Source organism: Hyperoodon ampullatus (assembly GCF_949752795.1).
Source record: "Hyperoodon ampullatus genome assembly, chromosome: 13".
NCBI classification, from domain to species: Eukaryota; Metazoa; Chordata; class Mammalia; order Artiodactyla; family Ziphiidae; genus Hyperoodon; species Hyperoodon ampullatus.
The window spans coordinates 1,541,507-1,563,644 of record NC_136926.1 but is presented as its reverse complement, the minus strand read 5'-3'; the positions used below and the strand labels follow the sequence as shown (position 1 = coordinate 1,563,644).

General features: G+C 52.2%; 1 protein-coding gene across 1 annotated transcript in view; it reads left to right on the top strand.

Moving 5' to 3' along the window:
- The window catches only part of EP400 (E1A binding protein p400), a gene marked incomplete at its 5' end in the record, with an annotated part of 91,902 nt that extends 71,113 nt beyond the window's left edge, over positions 1-20,789 (top strand). The window contains 12 exons of the mRNA XM_079717586.1: positions 471-549; positions 657-914; positions 1,971-2,016; positions 2,097-2,206; positions 7,749-7,956; positions 8,066-8,226; positions 9,850-10,068; positions 12,014-12,209; positions 12,570-12,694; positions 14,151-14,297; positions 19,331-19,408; positions 20,206-20,789. Of these exons, the coding sequence (XP_079573712.1) occupies positions 471-549; positions 657-914; positions 1,971-2,016; positions 2,097-2,206; positions 7,749-7,956; positions 8,066-8,226; positions 9,850-10,068; positions 12,014-12,209; positions 12,570-12,694; positions 14,151-14,297; positions 19,331-19,408; positions 20,206-20,478 (1,900 nt within the window). The 3' untranslated portion in view covers positions 20,479-20,789. The remainder of the gene's footprint in view (positions 1-470; positions 550-656; positions 915-1,970; positions 2,017-2,096; positions 2,207-7,748; positions 7,957-8,065; positions 8,227-9,849; positions 10,069-12,013; positions 12,210-12,569; positions 12,695-14,150; positions 14,298-19,330; positions 19,409-20,205) is intronic.
- Positions 20,790-22,138: the final 1,349 nt, after the last annotated feature.

Sequence of the window (22,138 nt, the reverse complement as noted above, 5' to 3'; positions counted from 1 at the left end):
GGGTTCTGTGAGAGGCTGCGGAGGGCTGTGGGGCGCTCACGGCACTGGGCGGGTGGCCGGCTGCTCTCCGCAGGGCGAGGGCTGGCGCTCAGTGCGGGCGGGGGCGGGCCTGCCTTTGGGGGGCGGGGGCGGGGGCGGGGCCGGTTGCTTTGCGGTGAAGAGCACGGCGCCGAGGGGCTTTCTTGCCCCACGTGTTCGGGGACGCGAGGTATCCAGGCGCCACGCCAAGCGCCGCTGCCGCGGGGCACCGGGCCCAGGCCCGCCTCTGGCAGGTGGTCCTTGCTGCGAGGGAGTGGGAGCCGCCGGGGTCTGGGGCTGACTGGCAGCCCCTCTTCTCCAGGGCCGAGCCGCTCGGGCCCCGGCCTTGGCGTCCCGGCACCCGGCGTCGTGGGAAATGAGCACTTTGGATTTCTAGCGCGTTTGTCTACTTAGAACTCGCAGTTTATTTCTTGTTTTTCCCTTGTCTTTAGTGGAATCAACTACGACAAACCCCTGCCTCCTATTCAGGTCGCGTCTCTCCGGGCAGAGCGCATCGCCAAGGAGAAAAAGGTGTGTGTGGTACAGCGGGCAGCGGGAGGGCCGCGAGGGGGGCCGGGGGCTGGGGGTCCCCCCCGGGCCAGCTCCTCCACACGGCTCCGTTCCCTCCTGCCCCGTAGGCGCTGGCAGACCAGCAGAAGGCGCAGCAGCCGCCCGTGGCACAGCCGCCGCCGCCGCCACCACCGCCACAGCCGCAGCCACCGCCACCGCAGCAGCCGCCCCCGCCACTGCCCCAGCCCCCGTCGGCCAGCAGCCAGCAGCCCGCGGGGCCGCCCGCCGTCCAGCCCCAGGCCCAGGCGCAGCCCCCGGCGCAGCCCACGCCGCCCCCGCCGAAGGCGCCCCCCGCGATCACGACAGTGGGCAGCGCTGCAGTGCTGGTGAGAAGGCCACAGAGCAGTCGGCTCCAGCGGGTCGGCTCCAGCGTGCCCCGGTCCAGGGTCCTGCGGCTTCCAGCCCGCGGACCCTCCTCTCAGAGGAAGTGGGAGGCCGGCCCAGTCTCCCCGAGTCTTCCCCTCGAGGAAGCACGTGCCTCACTCCGTCTCTCCCGTGCTGGGTCAGCTCCGCCCTCTGGGATGGGTTAACTGGGCAGTGATGTGGGAGACGAGGCCACTCTTCTAGGTGGAGGTGAGCGGGAGGTGTGGAATTAGGGTTTTGTGAAGCGTGAAGAGGTCGCCCTCTCTTGTCCCTACAGACTCGAAGAGCAGGTACTGTTAGTGCAGACTTCCCTCTCCCCACCCTGCCCCACTTTCCCTCAGAGCTGTGCACACACGTGTGCATCTTCAGTGCCCGTGAGAGGAAGGTGGTGAAGTGCATAAAAAAGGAAAGGCAACGTGTCGATCCTACGCACCCCGCGCTGTCGCTGCCGTGCCCTGCCGCGTTCCCTCTCTGCGTGTGCCTGGTGACACGTTAGAGTCCCACGTCGGGAAGCACTGCTGCCAGGCGCGGGATGGTCTTGTCGTACGGGGTCATTTCCACCCCGTGTTCTTTGTTACATTTGCCGCAGTGGCATTCGATGAGCACTTGGCAGCTCCGTCCTTCGTTGTTCAGAAAACTGAGCACCAGCCTGGTGTGAGGGCTGCTCCCTGCCCAGGAGAACAGTGGTGGGTGGTCAGGAAGAGACCTTCTGCAGGGCTGATCCCTGGGCTGCGGCCAAGTGACATTAGTCAGTCAGAAAAGAATGGAAAACAGCCAGTACAGAGGCCCTGAACTTGGCAGGCGTGGGGCTCAGAAGGGTCAGTGTGGCCGGAGCCTGGTGACCGAGGGACAGACTCAGCACTGTGGGAGGAGGTGGGGGGAGGGGGCTGAAGTGAGCCGTGCGGCCGAGTGACCGTGACCAGGAGTTTGGATTCCATCCTGATGAGGGGGAGGGCTTTGGAGTGTTTACGCAGGGCGGAGCTTGACCGGAAATTCAAATGGCTTTCTGTTTTCAGCAGGCAGGAGCCATCAAGACATCCGTCACAGGGACAAGCATGCCCACGGGTAAGAAGTCACACGGGTGAGATGCCACGACTGGAGGTGAGTTCTTCCCTGCTCTCCTACCTCACGCCCTCTCCCCGCAGGCACGGTGAGCGGAAACGTGATCGTGAACACCATCGCCGGCGTCCCCGCGGCCACCTTCCAGTCCATTAACAAGCGCCTCTCTTCACCCGTGGCACCTGGAGCCTTGACTGTGAGTTGTCCCTGCTCGTGGGTGCTTTTGGTGGCCCGCATGACCCAGGACGCTGCAGTAGCTGTTGGCTTCTTAAAAAAAATTTCATTCCATTGGTACGGAAAGTCCTGATCTAGTTTGCGTTTCATAAAATACCGAGGACATTGAGGGGTGCAGAGGATGCTTTCCACGTGTGCCTTCTGGGAGAGAGAGTGTTGAAATCCCCCACCGTGGTTCCAGGAGGAGGGAGGGGGTGCGAGGGCACGTCTCCAACTCCACGGACAGGGTGCCCACGTGCCGTAGCGGCAGGTTTGCCCGTGTGTGTCATTGCACAGCGGGGCACAAGGCGGGGCAGTGTGTTTATGGGTGTCTAGGCCCATGCGTGGGAAGCAAGAAGGGGCCAGATCTGGGCAGAGGGAGAGACGCAGAGCCACAAGACCTCTGAGCATGTAACCAGAAGGAGACAGGGCGCTCACCTGGACACACCTGCCGTCTGTGGTGTCACCATAGAAAACAAAAATAAACGACAGAAAATAAGGAGTTTACATTTACATCCTGAGTTCCAGTTTAGTCACAGATCTAAAGACAACATGTGCCCTGAGTGAGAAGCTGCTTCAAAGTCAGCAGTGCTTTGGCAAATAGAGTGATGTCCCTGTTGGGTTCTGAGAAATGTCTTTCCTATGAAGGTGGTGTTGGTAGTGAACTAGACAGTGTGGTGTTGGGAAAAGGATGGACACATAGATCCATGGAGTAGGATAGAGAGTCCAGAAATAGACCCACATGTACATAGTTGATTAATTTTTACTAAGAGTGCCGGGGGAGGGACTTCCCTGGTGGCGCAGTGGTTAAGAATCCGCCTGCCAGTGCAGGGGACATGGGTTCAAGCCCGGGTCCGGGAAGATCCCACATGCCGCAGAGCAACTAAGCCCGTGCGCCACAACTACTGAGCCTGCGCTCTAGAGCCCGCGAGCCACAACTATTGAAGCCCACGTGCTTAGAACCCGTGCTCCGCAACAAGAGAAGCCACCGCAACAAGGAGCCTGTGCACTGCAACGAAGACCTAACGCAGCCAAAAATAAATAAATTTTAAAAAGAAAAAAAAAAGAGCGCCAAGGGATTTCAATGGAGAAAGGGCAGTCTTTTCAACAAATGGTGCTGGAGGAACTGGGGAGCCGTTCAAAGCCAAATAAACTTTGAACTGTTACTAATACTGTATATGAAAAGTCACTCAAAGTGGATCGTGGGCCCAAATGTAAAACCCAAAACTATAAAATTTCTAGAAAAAAACAGAGAACATCTTTGCTTGGTTTTAGGCAAAGATTTCCTAGGATACCAAAAGCCTACAAATTATGAAAAAAAATAAATGAGGCTTCATCAAGAACTTCTGTTCTTTGGAAGATATTGTTAATAAAATGAAAAGCAAGGCATGGAAAATATTTGAAGAACATATCTGATAAAAGACTGGTACTTGGATTATACAAAGATTTTTCAATCAGTAATAACAAAACAACTTTTAAAAGTGGACAAAAATTTTTTTTAATGGACAAAAAGATTTGAGCAGTTACTTCACCATGGAAGTTACATACAGATATAGATATATATACACACATACACACCATATGGATAGCAAATAAATAGGAAAAGATGTTCAACATCGTTGGTCATTAGGGAAATGTAAATTAAAGCTACAGTGATCTACTGCTACACATCTCGAGAATGGCTTTAAAAAAAGAAAAACCTGGCAGTACCAAATGCTGGCGGGGATGCAGAGCAACTGGGATTCTCATTGCTGATGGGAATGCAAAACCTTAGCAGTCAGTCTGGAAAACAGTTTATTTCTTACAAAATTAAACGTACACCTACTCTGCAACCTATCAGTTCCACTCCTAGGTTTTCTCCCAAGAGAAATGAAAACACGTCTGCACAAAAAAACCTGAGCATGAATGTGTTTGGCGGCTGTGTTCATAATTACGACCTAAGGGGACAGCCTAGATGTCCTTGAGCAGGTGAACGGAAGGGAAGGTGGTGCACCCGTGCCGTCCGGCACTGCCCAGCGGCGCAGGAGACTGCTGGCACGTGCGGCTGCACGGCAGAGCTCAGTGGCATTGTGCTGGCTGATAGGAGTTTTGAAAGCCTTCATATGTGTGTGATTCCATTTAAACCACATGGAAAAGGCTAGGCTTTAGGGACAGAAAACAGAATATGCTCTGTATCTATCTGGTGGCTACTCGGCCTTACACATTTATAAAAATTCATAGAACTGTATTCCTGAAACAGGTGAATTTTACTGTACGTGAGTTACACCTCAATAAATTGGGTTTAAAAAATTAGAATACTCTAAGCAGTAAAGTAAATATGAAAACAGTTTTTCTAGAATGTGACTTTGGCTTATTTCATTTATTTTTCTTTCTACTTTGTAATAAACCACTTTAGACTCAGCCACTTCACTGAATACAGAAGCTATTAGTTAGGCTTGTGGCATTAAGATCATTTCCTATGACCAGTGTTCACTACTTCTGTGAGGCTGGCAAGCCCAAATCATTGCACTTGTTATTTTATTTTGAAAAGACCTATTTCTGTTCATATTTTTAAAAGATAAAGCAATTTATCCGCAATGTATTTTTTGAACAGCTCTTACAGACAAGATACTTTCCATGGTGATGTGGGGCTAGAAGTAGGACTCACACACGGCTTGCTTTCATGGGGTTCTTACAGTCAGTCCTGTGGCCGCACCTAAAAGAGGTACAGATGACAGGGAGGCTTTCTGGAGAAGGGAGCATTGGGCTTCCACAGAATAGGGGGATGTCATCCACAGAAACGGCTCTTTGGAAGGCAGGGCAAGTCGTACAAGCAAAGTTTCAGTGGTGGGAATGTGAATGGTGTATACTGGGCACAGCAAGCGGTTCTGTTTGGACGGAGCACAAGATGCATCAGCAGAGACGTGGTGGTTCCCACAACCTCTCAGAGGCTCTTGAGCGGCTGTGCGTGCTTGGTCTTGGGCGACAGTGAGCCTAGGCTGTCATGGTGTTTGGATTTCAGGCTGAAGAATGTGGATTTCATTCACCAGGCGATGGGGAGCCCTTGAGAATCTTTAAGCAGAGGTGTGTTTTAGGGAAATTCATGTGATGTTTTATGTGTAGAGTAGATTATTGCAGAAAAGGTTAGAGAGAAAGCTATTTCAGTCGTGCGGGAAAGGACTTCTGTTTCTGGTGATAAGGTGAGTTAAGATATTTATACCACTCTCCTAATGAAAAGAACTGAAATTATTGGATAAAATTTTTAAATATCCTCTTCAAAATTTCAAGGAGCTGACAAAAGAGTAAATAATTATTAGGCCAAAATCTAAGGGAAGAGGCAACCCAGAGAGATACACAGGGTGCCCTTGTGTCCGCCTTGGAGTACACTTCACCTTCTCAGACAGGGGGACCCCCCGTTCAAGCCCAAGGCTCAACTCACCCAGGTGGAGAGTCTAAAAGGAGGCATTGATGCCTTGAGACAGGCCCCCAAGTGGCTAAGCCCTTAAGGCAGGGTGAACCAGAAGTAAAATCCATCATGCTGAGCAGAGGGTGGGGCGGGGGCTCTTCCTGTGGAGCTCTAGCCCCAAGTCAGCTGTCAGTTTGCAGCTCACGTTGATGGCTCCCCAAAAGGGCTCCCAAAGCCCCTCAAATCATGTGCCATAGACCTGAATGAGCAGTGTTCCTGGGTAAGTGGCCAGAATCAAATGCAGATTTTCTGGAGGAATGTACCTTCATCCTGGACTTCTTAGAATGTCCACAATGCTTTTCAAGTATAATGAGCCGCATATAATAGAAGATAACCAAACACACACGGAAAGAGGGCACCATGAGTGAGAACCAACAGAAACAACAGACACGGGGCAGATCCTTAAAGACTTGAGATGGTGGGGTTATCAGGCATAGATTACAAAACGATTATACTTTCTATTTTAAAGAAGTAAAAGAGAAGCTTGCAAATGTCTGTAAAAACCAGGAAACTATACTTAAAAGAATATAGAGAACTTTAAGAAATGAAAAGTATGGTTACCAGCATTGAAAAACAAATATCTTATAATCAGGCTTAATATCACTTTCTACACAGCTGAAGAGAGAGTTAGTGAACTGGAAGGTAAATCAGAAGAAGTTATCCCGAATGCAGCACAGGGAGACAGCAGATGGAAGTATGGAAGAGAATTTAAAGCCATGGAAGACTGAGTGAGAGGATGTAATCAGAGGTTAATCAGAGTTCCAGACAGAGAGGAAGTTGAGCAGAGATAGTACGTGAAGATGTAAGAGTTTCCCAGAACTGATTGATGACACTGATCCATATACACCAAAGCTCAGCTAATCCCGGTCAGGGATGATGAAAGGGACTCCACGCTTACATAATGCCAGCGACAAGGAGGTCTTCAGAGCAGCCTGAAAAAGTCAGGTTGCCTTCAGAGGTACAGCTGCTTACGTCTCAGCAGTAGTAATGAAGCCAGGAACTAGCTCCTGGAATGGAATGACATCTTCATTGTAGTCAGAGAATATAACTGCCAGCCCTGAAAATACCTTGAAGAAAAAACATTTTCAAACAAAACCTAAGAGAATTCCCTATAGATCTCGACTAAATGAACTAATTGAGGTGAAAACGGACTTTACAAACAACAGTAACTTACTGTAGGGTCAACAAAGGCAGACATAACACACGATACAATGACGTGAGCAGGGCTAAGGATGTTGAAACATTCCAGAATCCCTTTATTGTTCAGGAAAATTGTGAAATGATGGATTAGGCTTTTGTTAAGTCTTGATATAATTTTTAGACAAGCCACCAAAAGAATAAGAATAGAGTATAACTTCCAAACTTTGGGAGGGGAAAGTGGGATGAGAAGAAAGTAACCTGCAGGAAGGCAAGAGAGGTGATTAAAAGGAATACGGAGCAGGCAAGTTGAATAGAAAGCACAGAATAAGGTATTGGATTTGGATTCGAATATGTAGGTAATGAAATGTAAGATTAGGGACAAGCAAACTAAACGGGAAAACATAATGACCATCTGCACCAAGGGGGCCAGCAGGGGCCAGCGTCACGTTTCAGGGTGCTTTCAGAGGCGGACTCGGTGGAGCTGGGCCCAGTCCGCTGAGGGGCTGCGGCAGCCGTGGCGCCAAGGGACGAGGACACAGCGAGGCCAAGTTGAGACGCCGCGTGGGTCCAGGGCTGCAGCCTCCGCACCTGGCTGGGGATGGCCCTGGGGGGTTAGGGGCCTGTATGTTTCCGGGGGATAAACACGGGCATCTAGATGGTTTCTGGGACCAAGAGGTCTTTTGAGCGAGGACAGCGGGACGGGGACGGGCAGTGTTTTAGACTGGGGGCGGCAGCGTCGTGATCTTCCCTTCTGCGGGCGACCCATCCACGCTAGCCCTAGGCACAGGCTTTGAGTTCACAAGGGAAACAGTCTCTCAGCACTCTGTCAAAAGGCCAGAATCTGGAATGTGCTTCGTTTTCTAGGATTTAGAGTTTGGTGCCCTTTTCTCTTGAATGTTGCGCAGCAGCCTGACAGTTTTCTTCTCTTCGCCTCTTCCAGACCTCGGGAGGCTCTGCTCCTGCCCAGGTGGTCCACACCCAGCCTCGAGCAGTTGGGTCCCCAGCCACGGCCACGTCCGACATGGTGTCCCTGGCACCGACTCAGGGTGTTCGAGCGGTCACCTCGGTGACAGCCTCAGCTGTGGTCACTACCAGCCTGACCCCGGTGCAGACCCCGACCCGATCTTTGGTGACTCAAGTGTCCCAAGGTAAAGGCAGGGTTGGTTTCCTGTGTGGCCTGCCCCGCTCTTCAGGCCCCTTAGGGCTTAGGCTTGCACACGTGTGCGGGGCCGCAGTCTCACCAGACAACCTCTTCAGCCACAGGGGTCCAGCTTCCGGGGAAAACCATCACGCCCGCGCACTTCCAGCTCCTGCGGCAGCAGCAGCAGCAGCAGCAGGCCTCTCAGGTGCAGGTCCCGCAGATCCAGGGCCAGGCCCAGGCGCCGACGCAGATCAAGGCGGTGGGCAAGTTGACACCGGTGAGCGTCCTCTAGAAAACCGAACGCACACACTGTGTGATGATGCCTTGGTGTGTCATGTGATTCAGAGTGTGTTTTGCACAATCTGCCATCGTCTTTATGTGGGAAGTGTGTTTGTGTTGTCTTTAGAAATCACTTTGCACACAGGGCCGCTTCCATGATCACGCGACCAGCTTGTTCACAGCTCTCTGAGGCCTTAATCCCCGTTTCCGGATTCATCTTCCCACTCGCTTGCTTGTGCTCTGTTCTCAGGCTCCAGGGACCCTTTTCCCAACCTGAGAAAATGTCAGTGAAAAGTATTCCTCAACAGTTTTAAGAGATGAGGTGGTGAAGACTTGGTTTCTTGAGGAATAGTTCACTTGCAGTATTGTTTCTCTCATTTGAGTGCTGATGTTCCTGAATTTTGCCAATCTGTGTACGACCTGTGCTGTTACATGAGTAAACACATTCATTTTAAAAGGAAATACTATATTCCTGCCACAAATGGAAAAGCATTAATACTCAACATAGAAAGTAACCAGAAAAACGTGTAATAAAAGCAAGATGGTACTTCAGAATTCCAGCTCGCTGTCGGGCCTGCCACAGTAAGTACCTGACCTCGGGCCTGCCCCTTGCGGGTGACAGAGGGGGCGAGGGTGCTGGAGGGCGGTGAGGATGCGCGAGCACCGGCCGAGTCTTCTTCGTCCCGGAGGCACCCGAATGCGCACCAGGGAAACGAGGCGTTCCGTCCTCCATCACACCAGCTACAGCTCAAGGGCGCAAGGCCACACGTGGCTGTGCCTACCACATTCGACAGCCCAGCTCCAGAACGTGTCCGTCGCTGCGAAAGCTGGCGGCCAGCAGACAGCGCTGAGTTAGGGTCGCCCCGCCCGGCAGAGGCGAGCTGTCAGAGCTGGTCTCCTCCGCTCCCGCCCCACGGCCTTCACTTCCCGCCCCCCCGCTCCTGGCGCTCTAAGGCAGCGGGGCCTTCAGTTGCCCCTGCTCCCCTCTTGCAGCTGCTCAGAGCCCCACGCACCGGCTCGCTTGCCTGGTTCTGTTACTCCCTTCCCTTCCCTCTCCTAAACCAGTGGCAAAGTCCTTTTCTTTTTCAGCACCTTGAACGAGATCGGACGGTCGTGAATAATTCAATAGAAATTTCCTTAAAACATTTTTATCCCCTAAAATATTTCCTGAGCTATCTTTATCTTGATATTTTGACTTCTTTTAGAGACATGGGTTTATTTACCAATTAAACTTTCATTTGGAGACAGTTGGAGTACAAAATTTAGAGCTAATGCTTATTTTATAGTACATTTTAAAATTTCAAGAGGGACTATGATTTTAAGACTTAAAGAATTTTTGGTGATATCGCAGATTTGAATCGCCTTGCTTGTAAGCGATAAGAACCCAGAAATTTTGCTATGCATTTGCTAATCTGTGAGAATCACTGTTGCTAGTTTTCATCAGTGGTAAGGGAACATTTAAAAAATGTTGGCAAGGCCTGGAGGATGGTTTGCATACTGCACATCAGCAACTGTTTACTTCGACATCGAACGGGTAGTAGAACAGTAACTTAAAACCAAGATATATACGAAATGGAATACGGTTGACGTTGATGAAAAGATTACTTTATCTGGGTTTTAGGAACACCTGATCAAAATGCAGAAGCAGAAACTGCAGCTGCCCCAGCAGGCGCCCCCAGCACAGGCCCCGCCGGGGCCCCCGCAGCCAACGGCACAAGTGCAGGTGCAGCCCCCGCAGCCCACGCAGCAGCAGAGCCCCCAGCTCACCACGGTCACGGCCCCGAGGCCCGGCGCCCTGCTCACGGGCACCACCGTGGCCAACCTCCAGGTGGCCCGGCTCGTAAGTTCCGGTCGATACGCTTGTTTTTCCAGAGCAGCGTCTTCTTACGTTTTAACTGAACCGTTGTTGCTCGCTCAGGCCCTTGCAGGTATTATGGCGGAGTGACAAGTAAAGGCACGGTCGTTCCCCCAGGAACTTAAGTTCTCCTCGGAGAGGGCGAAACAGCACGTGGGAGACATTTACACAGTCACGCTTTCCAGAATGTCGGTGTCGCAGAGCTTATGGTGGCCTGAGAGACTGGGGGTGGGGTGGGGAGCGAGCCCGACCACGGAGAGAGAGCAGGCTTTACGTGGGGGGGCAACGGGAGGGCGAGATGTGGCCCCTGGAAGGTGTCCCGGTGCTGCTGGGGCAGGGGCCAGGCATGAGGCCCGTGTGGTCAGAGCAGAGGGGAGGTGGAGGGGCGAGGGAGGCCCCAGAGCCAGGCTCAGGGGTCGCGGTGCTCTGCAGGCCCGGAGAGGCATCGAAGGTTTCTGAAGGAGGGGACGATGGTGTGGTGAAGGGGTGTCTGGGAACGCCAGGTACACTCAGCACGTGTCGAGGGGGTGTCCTGGAGCCCAGATGCTGTCACGTCAGGCAGACCAGTGCCCAGCGCGGGCGGCTCCCTTTCTGGCACTGGCGACGGCTAGCATTAGGGATCCTGCTCTGGGTCAGGCGCTGCTGTAGGCTCTCCGCCTGTCACCTGATGGGTGCCGAGGCAGGAGTGGGTGCTGTGATGCTAGCTCCGTTTTGCAGGTGCAGAAACCAAGGCAGACACCTTCAGGAACGTAGCCAGACCTTACAGCTTGTCACCCACAGCACAGCTGTGACCTGGGGCTTTGGGGGCCCAGGCTCTGCATCCCGTGTGCTTCACTCCACTTTAAGTCTGTAAGAGAGGGGATAGAAGCGGATAAAAACTGTGAAAGCAAGCTTGGTGTTACCTGTGTTCACAAGAAAATGCCAGTTCGAACGAGCAGAGTAGCAGTCGCGCACGATGGCCCGCCTTGGGGCAGCCCACGCCTCGGGCAGGGCTTGCCCGCAGGAACCGGCTCCCTCTGCAGAGGTTGTAGTCAGTTGAGCTAAGAAATGTGCCCCTTATTTTACCCAGTGATTCTATTTCTGCTATATCCTAAAGAAATGATAGAACAAGTACAAAGTAATAAACGTACAAACTTGTACCAGGAGTGTTAGGGGGACCTGAATCTCCATTACTGAGGAGTTGACTAAATAGACTGTATAGCATGCACGCATGGAATAGCACGCAGCTTTGGAAAAGGATTGTTGTAAGAGGAGGAGAGTCAGGTTACAGATATCTAGAATTCATCCCATTTTACACACCTTCCTGGCAAGCCGCACGGATAAGGACAAGGCCTTGTGGGCGGGGTCTCATTTCCACATTCACACGTGGGCATCTTAGGGTTAGGGCTGATTTTTACTTCCTCGTATTTTCTTAGGTAGTCTGAGTTTTTGTATGTATAAAAACGGATCTACTTCCATTTTCCTTTTAAAAAATATAACTTAAGGAAAAAAGTGCTTGGTAGCCGAGTGATAAGCAAGTCGCAGGAGGTGGAGACCGAGGGTGGCCCTTGGTGGGAGGCCGAGGCCGTGATTTCGGGCTGATCTTCCGTGGCCGCTGAGGGATAGGAGACGAGCGTAGGAAGTGAGGCAGGAGCGGGTGCTGTCAGGCCCTGAGATGCAGGAGGCAGAGACGCTCGCTGTGGGACAGGAGCGCATCCGAGCAGCAGTGCGCCCCGGCGTCCGGGGGCTGCCGAGCCCCGCTCCCTGTGTCCGCTGGCGACGGTCAGGGCACGTAGGCGGCCCACAGTGAGCTGTTTTCCATTAGCTGACCGCCACGTGGCACCTTTGTGAATGTGTCAGTTTCTCACCACCTGACCGCTGGTGGGGGAATGTCTGCAGATGTGTGCAATGCTGAATGTCTCTGGACTCTCCCATTGTTTTTACTGTCTAGACCCGGGTCCCCACTTCACAGCTGCAGGCCCAAGGGCAGATGCAGGCGCCGACGCCCCAGCCGGCCCAGGTGGCCCTGGCCAAGCCCCCGGTGGTGTCGGTGCCCGCAGCCGTGGTGTCCTCGCCGGGCGTCACGACGCTGCCCATGAACGTCGCTGGGATCAGTGTGGCCATCGGGCAGCCGCAGAAAGCCGCAGGTGCCTGCCTCATGCCACCCCTCGCCCCCCACCGCTCTGCGTGCAGCCTTGAGTGGGGCTGACAGGCCTCTTCTAGTTAGTAGCTGTGGCCCGCAGCCGTCTCGGGTGTGTCACGGTGTATTTCAGCAGAAGTGTCCCTCGATTTAACCGTTCACTTTCTTAACTTCCCCAGCCTTTGTCCAAATGTTGTTGTGAACCTAGAAGCATTTTAAGCAGATGTAAGGGAGGCTTTATTTAGCTCAGCATCATTTCAGCGTGTAGTTTTCTGTACAGAAATCACTGAAGCTGAACTCACTGTGAGCCCTGAGACCTTGTCCCTACTCAGTGCTTGTGATTAAATGACCTGATCGGTGTTCTCAGGGCAGACTGTGGTGGCCCAGCCTGTGCACGTCCAGCAGCTGCTGAAGCTCAAGCAGCAAGCCGTCCAGCAGCAGAAGGCCATCCAGCCACAAGCCGCCCCAGGCCCAGCCGCCGTCCAGCAGAAGGTACAGGATTCCCGGTTGTCCCCTCTTTACGTGAGTCGGGTCCCGCTGCCAAGCGTGGGATGCACGGAGGTGGAGAGGGTCCTGAACCGGCCCTGCTTGGCTGCCTGGCCTCCACGCACCGGAGACCCCGTGGTTGTGGCCTTGGGCCGCACAGAGGACGGCCTTGGGGCTGGCCCTGGAGGGAGGGCGCGGTTCATGAGAGGGGGAGCCCCCATGTACTGCGGGCTCGTGGGGGCAACTGTGAAGGACGCAGGCTGTGGAACTGCATGACTGGGAGGGGCCGGAAGGACTCGGGGAAGCAGGTGTAGCTCCTGGTGTGCGACCCATCTGGGTGCACAGGAGCCAGCTGAGGACCATCTCCGTGTGTGTGTGTGTGCGCGCGCGTGTGTGTGTACGTGTGTGTGTGCATGTGTGTGTGTGTGTACACACGTGCTCGCCATCAGCGGATGGATGGAGGGAGGGGAGAGATGGGAAAGGGTACTGTGAGAGGAGTGCTGTCAGCGACTCTCTGACTCAGAAGGCTGGGAGGCAGCTCTGAGCTGATTGAGGCCCCAGAGGCGAGTCCTCCTCGGAGGCGGGGGTTCGGGGCTGTGCTGGCGAGCGGGAACAGAGTGCAAGGCTCTCTGCTCCCCGGGGCTTCTGCCTTATCTGCTCCTGGTGACACAAAGCCTGACGCACAGATGATGATGTCTTGGCTCTTGAACTTCGTGTTGTATCTGTGCTGTTTTCTGAACCGGAGCGAGCCAGCTCACTGTCCCTGCGCGCTGAGGGCTCTGCAGGCGGCTGGTGCCCCTTCCCAGAAACTGACAGACGCGCAGAGACGTGAAGTGACTTCCGGGGAGGGGCGTGCGGGCTGGGAGGCACTGTGACAGGACGGAGACCAGGCTGGGTCATCACGGAGGCTTAGCCCACGTCTGAAAGAGAAGGAGAAGGGCTTTAGCCAAAGTGCCCGTCGGTATGTTCACATAACTTGAAAGAAGACTTCTGAGACGTTAAAACTGTCCATAGCTGTGGCTTTGTAAACCGAGTATATGGGCCACATACACGCATGGCTTTCTGAATAGTATTTAAACGCTCCTGGCAGGGAAAACTGAAAATTAGACTAAATGTGTAAAGATTGTGCGTACAGGTTTGTTTCTCTTTTTGCTAAATAGTTTTGAGTATGGGCCAAATTCTTCAAGTTAGATTTGGGAAACTGTGCATGTTTCCTGTATTGTCACGTTCGCTCGCTTACATGATGAGCAGACGTGGCACCAGGTGCCGCAGAGGATGGAGATGAAGCCCAGCCTGGGCCGTGAGAGGACCGCCCGGCAGGGGAGGAGATGGGCCAGGAGCCGGGGTGGTCACGCTGCGGGCGTCTGGGGGCAGTCGGGGCCCACGGAGGAGGCCCGGTGGCTCTGAGAAGGGGACCCAGAGCCTTGCCTGCTCCAACCCTGGGCGGCCTCTCTTTCCTCAGATCACGGCACAGCAGATTGCCGCTCAGGGCCAACCACAGAAGGTCACCTACGCCACCCAGCCTGCCCTTAAAACCCAGTTTCTCACCACGCCCATCTCCCAGGCCCAGAAACTGGCTGGGACCCAGCAGGTGCAGACCCAGATCCAGGTGAGCAGCGGGGAGCCCGAGGGCTGGGAGCAGACGCGGCGGGCGCTCGGAGGTAGAGCAGGGGGACGCCGCCAACCAGCGCCCCATGGAGAGCGTCATGGGGCCCCGCAGCGTGGCCTGGGGACTGCGCTCAGGTCCTGCTGTGGTGGCAGCCTTTGTGCTGCTGAGGTTCCTCCAGGGGTTGTGGTCGTCCCTCCGCTGCCGCCGGCTGCCCGGCACTGGCCAGCCCGGCATCGCATGTCTCCTGGGTCCCGGCACACGCGTGACGCCCGGGTCGGGGTGCGGGGCTGTGGGCACGCGCACCCACCGAGCTCCTGTGGTCCTTCAGCCTCGGCCCGTGCCGACCTGCCGTCTGCCTTCCTCTGGCAGCGGTGCGAATCTGCTGACCGTTGGGGCCCCTCCCTTGGGACGAGCCTGTTTGGGGGCTTCCTGGTGGGGCTGTATGTCCCGGGTGTCTGCCTTTGGGTCTGTGTGTCACACTTCTCCCAGCTTGTGCCTTATCTGCTCACTCACTTTACGAACAGAGCTTCTGAATTTGAGTGTATTGGAATTTATCAATCTTTTTGTGTCTGAATAGTGCCTTTTGCACTTTGCTTAAGAAATCCTTCCCAGAAGTCATGGTGCTGTTTCCTAGATCATCTTCTAAAAACTTGATAATTGTTTTGTTCACATTTATGTCTTTAACCTTCCTGGAATTGGTTTTTGGAGATGATCCAAAAATAGGGGTTCAGTTTAAGTTTTCCACGTGAACACGATGCCCTGTTACTTTCACACTACTCATTCAGGAGTCCCTTCTCTCCCCCGGCCCACCGTGTGACCAGGCACGCGTGATGTGCGGTTCCTCGGGGGCTTCTCTTCAGCACCGTGGTCTCGGTCCCTGGAGCCCACACTGCCCTCTCTTCGTCACTGTGCTGCATGATGATTCTCGGCATCCACCTCCTGCTGTCGGGAACGTCCTGCTTTCCCGGCTCCGTATCGATTTTGAGTCAGCTTATTTAGTATACACACTGTGGTCAAAACTGATGGGGTTTTTGTTAGAACTGCATTGACTCTGTAGATCAGTTTGGGGGAGAGTGGACATCTCTATAGCCTTGACTTCAGAGTCACCAACATGATACATCGTTTGCTGTTTAAATCTTCTTTAATGCCCTTTAAGTCAGTTTTCTGGTTTTGTTTCCATGAAGATCTTACTGCGTGTGTTAGATTTATCCCTAAGTAAGGGCATTTTCTGATACTCTGCTCTAAGTTCCCTCTTCTTCTCTGTGACTCTAGGACACTGTGTGTTGACGTTTGCATCCCACAGCCTCCATCTGTTCTAGTTGGTTTGCGTTTCCCTTGTGTCGATCACATCACCTGTGAGTCCTGGCGGCCGGCGTCTTCCCCTTCGTCCTTCTCTTTCTCATTCCCGCCTCGTCTTGCTGGCGATGCCCGCAAGGCAGTGTGACAGGCGCAGACAGGAAGCTCGGCCACATCATTCTCCTCGTGGTCGTTCTGCGGGTTGGGTTTTTTAAATCACCCTTCAGCACAGTAAGAAAATTCTCTTCTTTATCTAGATTGCTACAACTTTTTGTTCCTTTGGTTGTGGTGTTTTGTCTTTTTAAAAACCCTCTGTCTGCACCCCTCCCCTCGTGGTCCCTCCAGCCTCGAGGCTTTGAGCCCATCTCTGTGCCCATGAGTCCAGATTCGCATCTGCGGCCAGCTCTCATCCCGCCCAGGGTTTTAATGCTGGCTGCCTTTGGACGGCCCCCTGGAGGTGTGTGTCTCTGGTACCTGAGCCCCTCCTCCTGCAGCTCTGGGGCAGCAGTTCTGTCTTCCCTGACCTTCAGCCTGTCCTGGGCCAAACCCTCCGCTGTTCTTCACGCGCCACACCCGGCCCAGCACGGATCCTGCGGTGAAGTGCGCTGAGACGTGCTTTGTGGCCACGTGGGGTCCCTTTGTCACCTCCAGGTCAGGTTTATCCGGGGTGTTGTGCCTACTAGTTGGCTTCGTCTGTCAGTTATGAGAGGGGTGAGTTAAAATCTCCCATTCTGGGACTCCCCTGGCGCTCCAGTGGTTGGGCCTCCGCACTTCCACTGCAGGGGGCGCGGCTTCCATCCCTGGTCGGGGAACTGAGGATGCCACATGCCGCTTGGCACAGCCAAAAAAATGGAGGAAAAAAACCCCCTCCCATTCTGGTTATGGGTTTATCCGTTTTTCCTTATATTCCTTTGCTTTTTATATTAGGTGCTCTGTTATTAGCTGCACATAAATTAAAATTTTACATTATCTTGAAGTACTGTTTTGGTCTGGCAGCCTGTTGTGCCTCATGCTGAGAACTCCACCCATGTCACAGAAACGGTCGCTGGACGCCGCCTCACTGTCATTGTCCCGCGTCTCAGTTTTGGTCCTTTACCTGTGACACATTCACTCCCTTTATGGTGAGGCCTGGGTGGAACGGCCTTTAGCTTCCATTTTGTTTGGGTTTTCAACTTGTTCTGTTTTCTCTTTCCAGCCTTACTTACCTTCTCTTATTCCATTTATGTATTTATTTTTTGTCATTCTGGGTTTTTTTCCTCCTCGGACTCGTTTGATAATTACATGTTTTCTTTCTGTTCTCGTAAGTGGTTATCCTAAAATCTCCATGTGCACATTTACCTTTCCAAAGTATAGCACAAACCACCATCTCTGCTCTGCTCTGGAGCACTGGTCTGTCAGCACTGTTGCTCCCTGGCCCTCTCAACTCACGTGCCGCTGCAATCACGCAGTTTCCTTCTATCCTGTTTCATTTTCACTTTTCATGTAAAATTACTTTTCTTCTGCTTGAAGTATACCCTTTGGAGTTTCCCATAGTGTTTGAAAATGCCTGTATTTCACTCTTTTTCCTGAAGGATGCTTCTGCTTGGTATGGAATTCTAGATGGACATTTATTTTCTCAGCACATTAACAGTACTCCCTGGCTCCTGGTCTTTTGTTGTTGAGGAGAAGTCAGATGTTTGTCCAGCGGGTCGCTGCTTCGATGGTAACCTGTCTTTTTTCCCTCTGTTTCCTTTTGAGATCTTTTCTTTGTCTTTGGCGTTTTATAAATGCTATGACGCTCTAGCTTGGAATTTGTTGATCGTCTGTAATCTGGGCATTGATCTATCTTGCCAGTTTAGGAAATGAGCAGCCGCTGTTTCTTTAGATGCCGCCTCTGCCCCATTCCCTGCCCTCCGTGTCTCTTCAGTCTCTGTGCTTTCCTTTCATTGTCTCTCTGTGCTACGTTCTGAGTAATGTCCTCTAACCTGTCTCCCATTTCACTGAGTTTTCCTTTCATTAGGTCTCATCTGCTGTTAAGCTTGTCCATTGAATTTTAATTTTGGTGATTATAAGTATTTTATTCTTCGAAGTTCTGCTTTTGTCTCAAGTCTGCTTGGTCTTTGTAGTCTCTTGTTCCCATACGTGTTTTCAGGCTGCACAGGACGACGGCACACTGTTTTGTGCCTGCCTGATAATTCCTCTATTTGAAGTCCGTGTGCATCTGATTTTACTTGTTTCTGCTGTTCTTGCTTCAGGAACTGTGGGGGTTTTGTCATTATAGGAATTGTCTTCTTGTGAGCCAGTTTCCCTTGAAGCTCTGTTTGTGGGAAGGCTTTGAGGTCTGGGTTGAAGGTGGGTTCTTCCTTGTGCTGGGCTCCCATGGGTACCATCAGGACCACATCTGCTGTGGCTTGAGGGTTTGGTCTGCCAGCCTGTGTCTCCCCCTCCCCTGCCTAGCACTGAGGCCTAAGGCTGGCGGCTTCCTCACAGACCCTTTGAGTGCCAGGATCGCAGCTTGGGGGGGCATCGGGCAGCCCTCTTGTTAGCTCCTCCTGAGAGTGGGTTTGGACTTGGTCTCTTTGCTGCACCCGGGAGGCCATGAAAACCCAGTGTAAGGCTTCCCCTGCAGCACGTGGTCTCGGGCACGAGCTGCCGTAGCGCCTTCTCATGGCTCAGGGTCCCCCATTTGCTTAAGTTTTGGCACTAGGAGCTCTGGACTTCCTGCAGACTTATCGATGCATTTTAAGACGTCCCCTTGGTGTTGTGCATGCCATCTCAGCATTTTCGTGGCTGCCGATCTGAGCTGTGGCCCATGCGCTGCGGTAGCTGACCGAGCGTCTCTCCCATCAGAGGAAGCGCACAGGCTCACTCAGGGGTTCCTTTGATGTCAGTGAATGCGGTTCACAGTTTTTGATTCAAGTTACAGTAAACTAGTCAATGCCTTCTGATTCATTTTAATTTCCATGAGAACTCATATTTACTTGGGAACTTGTCATTTGCAAGTACATCATATAATTTCACATTTCCTCCAGGATTATCTTGGGCAAGACTTATTTTCATCCCTGTTCCGCCAGTTAGAGACCTGAGGGGGCTTTCCATGGCCCCCAGCAGCTACCCACTCGGGAGCGCCTTCTGCTTCTGTGAGCCGGTGTCCCCAAAGTCCTGAGTAGACACAAGTGGCCTGAATCGTCTTATTACAGCAGGACAGCAAGATAGGCAGGTTTATAAAAAGTGACCATTGGGTGGAAGGTTTTGTTTTATAAAGAGGAAGATCTCAATCATGATGAAGAAGAATGTAGAAAAATGGTGAAATAACCACTTCAGAGTTTGGGCGTAGATGTCTCTGGACTAGGGCTGAACCTTGGTGTTGGTCTATGTCCCCTGACAGTGGGGGCACACGTGGAGTGGCGCCCAGGCACTCCATCTTCCAGGTACCTCTCTCATATAGACTTGTAGCGATTTTTATAAAAGAAAAATGTGACTGTCTGAAATGTGAGACCGATAATAAGCTTCAACTTACGCGTGATTACAGATTAGGAAGGCAGTCGTTACTCAGTGCAAAGGTGAAATAACTGGTTCTCTCGGGGTTCCAGGTGAGCACACTTTTGAGAACTGCTATTTTGTGTCATCTGACCATCGTCTTTTTTTTTTTTTTTTTTTTTTTTTGCATTAAAAACTGAGAAGGAGAGAGGGCAAGAAATCTCATTTGCACACACGTTCATTTGGCATCTCCATTTGGCTTTTTTGTTTTGTCCAAGGTTGCGAAACTCCCTCAAGTCGTCCAGCAGCAGACACCTGTGGCCAGCATCCAGCAGGTTGCCTCTGCTTCCCAACAGGTAGGACCTGGAGACCCGCCCGCAGCTGTCGGGGGTTCCCACGAAGAGAGTTCTTGCTTTTCATCCGAGGAAATAGAATTTTAATTCCTAGAGAACCGCTTGTGATTATCATAATACAGAAAAGAAAATTAACTTTGGGGAAGACACTTGATATCCTGAGACTAGCAGGAAAAAAACCTGAACAAATGTGTTTGGACTCAGTGTCACATGTGCTGAGGGGGCTCATTTCTGGGCTCCTTCCTTCAGCCAGTAAACCTTCGGTGCATCCTGCCAGCGGAAGCCACCACACCTTCGTTTTAGGGAAACGAAGAAAGAAAACAGAATCCGTTCATATCGACCTTGGGTCTTAGAGTAGAAATACTACTGGGGACAGCCAGGACTTACCTTCCCAACAGAGCCTAGCTTTCAGTTCTTACCGTTTTTTTTTTTTTTTTTTTACTGCTAAAAATGTGGCTGTATAAAAGCAGTGCTTTAAAATAATTTTAGTTTGTTCAGAATCACACTGATATGTAGATTTCACGAAACCAGATAGTATTAGAAGCCGAACCCCAGCAGCACCAGTGCCCGTCGTCATTTCCCCAGAGGCATCCACTTGTAGCCTAAAAGCAGCAATAATTTCGTTTTCTGTTTTTGTTTGGTTAGAAACCAGAGGTCCTATTTTGATAGGTCAGGTAGTTTTTACATTTCACGGAAGCATTCGCGCTAGTTACGTTTCTAACCCCCACCCCTAAGGATGTCTAATTTTTCATGTCACCTGATCTGCGTCTTCTAGGAGATGTGTTTCTGTTTTGGTTCAGGCTTCCCCGCAGACTGTGACCCTCACCCAGGCGACAGCAGCCGGGCAGCAGGTCCAAATGATCCCCGCAGTGACAGCAACAGCACAGGTGGTCCAGCAGAAGCTCATGCAGCAGCAAGTTGTGACCACGGCGGCGGCCCAGCTGCAGACCCCCGGTGTTCCCAACCCAGCCCAGGTGCCGGCCAGCTCTGACAGCCCGAACCAGCAGCCCAAGCTCCAGATGAGAGTCCCCGCCGTCAGGTTAAAGACGCCCACCAAGCCTCCGTGCCCCTAGTCGGGAGAGCGGCGCGGCCCCAGGCGGGCCGCCCGTGCCTTCCACCGTCCCGCCAAGACGGGGTGGACTTATTTGCTGAGACCAGGACCGTGCCCTGCAGGACGTCCAGCGCCTGGGGCCGCGGCCTTCAGCGAGCACCCCGTCACGTGTTGTGTGGCTGACTGAAAAAACGGCAGTGGCAGTGTTTCCTCAATGCTTTACCTTTTAGTTTCTCCTCCAGAGCAGTACTGCTGGGTCTTGAAAGCCGTTTAGAATTTCTCTGTTAGTGTGCAGTGTTTCTTGCACATCACAAGTAGCCATTTGGAAGGTGCAGTGAGTCATAAAATAGACCTTATGAAGCTAAAATGTGGTCTGACAGCATCTGTCTCTGCCTGGTTCTTTATTCCTAACTGAAAACACGTTACGGTCCTTCAAGAGGAGAAAGACTGTCTAACAGCAAAGGTGGGTCATCTCAGATCAGGGAAAACCTGGCATGCATTGAAGCACATTCATGACGCGTTCCCAGCTTGTGTTGAAGGGGAATCATCTGTGACTGAACTGTCATTGCAAAGAGCATCGCACGCGGCTTCCCTCAGCGACCGGTTTCCACGTAAACGGAACCCTTGGGGCTGCTCCCCGTCCCAGCACATCCACGATATTTTCCCAGGTTTCGGATAAACTTGTAATTGGACTTAGACTACTGAAGCAGCGCCAGCAAACTTTGTGAGGCTCCTGTCTGGGAATGGTTCAGGGCCCAGAGTGCTGTGCAAGTGTTGTCACGTTTGCAGATGGCACTGCTGAGTGCTCGGTGAGGCGAGACTCTTGCTAAGGGGGTGGCCTGCCATCGCCCCTTTGCTTTCGTGCCCAGCCCAGGCGTGACGTGCAGAGGTGAGAAGCCTCCTTGTACAGGTGGTGTGTGTATGCACCTACAAGTGTTACCCACAGAAGTGGGTGTGGTAAACTCCTCACACTAGACTGCCCTGTCTCGTATGTGAGCAGATCGCCCACTTGGGGCTCTGCATAAAGCAGAGCCGTGCAGGCTCTTTGGGGTGGGCGGCCCGTGGTGGAGGGGCAGAGAGGACGCCCTGGATTTGCTGTTTTTATTTTTTTACTGTGGCAACTGCAAAGGGCTTGATTGGCTGACGATGTCTGCTTACCTGGAAGTGTCCACCCAAGCAAAAGGCGCGTGTCTGATCACACCCTCTCTGCTCTCTGTGCCTCCTTTACAGTTTTGGTCCAGGAAATCAGGTTGTGTTAGGTCTGTGTGTACTTAGGAACAGTTCCAGCATACTGAGAGATTTTTCATTTTTCATCAGTCTGTTTCCTCCCCCTTTATATCACTTTATATGACACAAAGGAAAGTGTCCTGTCCCGAATTTTTTTGTTTCCCATCAATATATGTGGACAATAATATGGCGATTGATCCCTTAGTGAAGCCAACCGGGCAACTCATTTTTGAGTTCTTGGTGAGAAATTTGGAAAAAAGTAAAGGTCAGGTGTTCAAAATGGACAGGATTTAACGTTCTAGTCAATTGAACATATCAAAACAGAACACTATAATTTGCCTTCTAACTTGTTCATTGTGGGTTCATTTCAGCACGTGCTGTAATGAGAGAGTACGGCACGCAGGAGGCTTTCTGTGCTTCGTGTCTGGGTACTGAGGAGAGTTCCTACTTTTTCT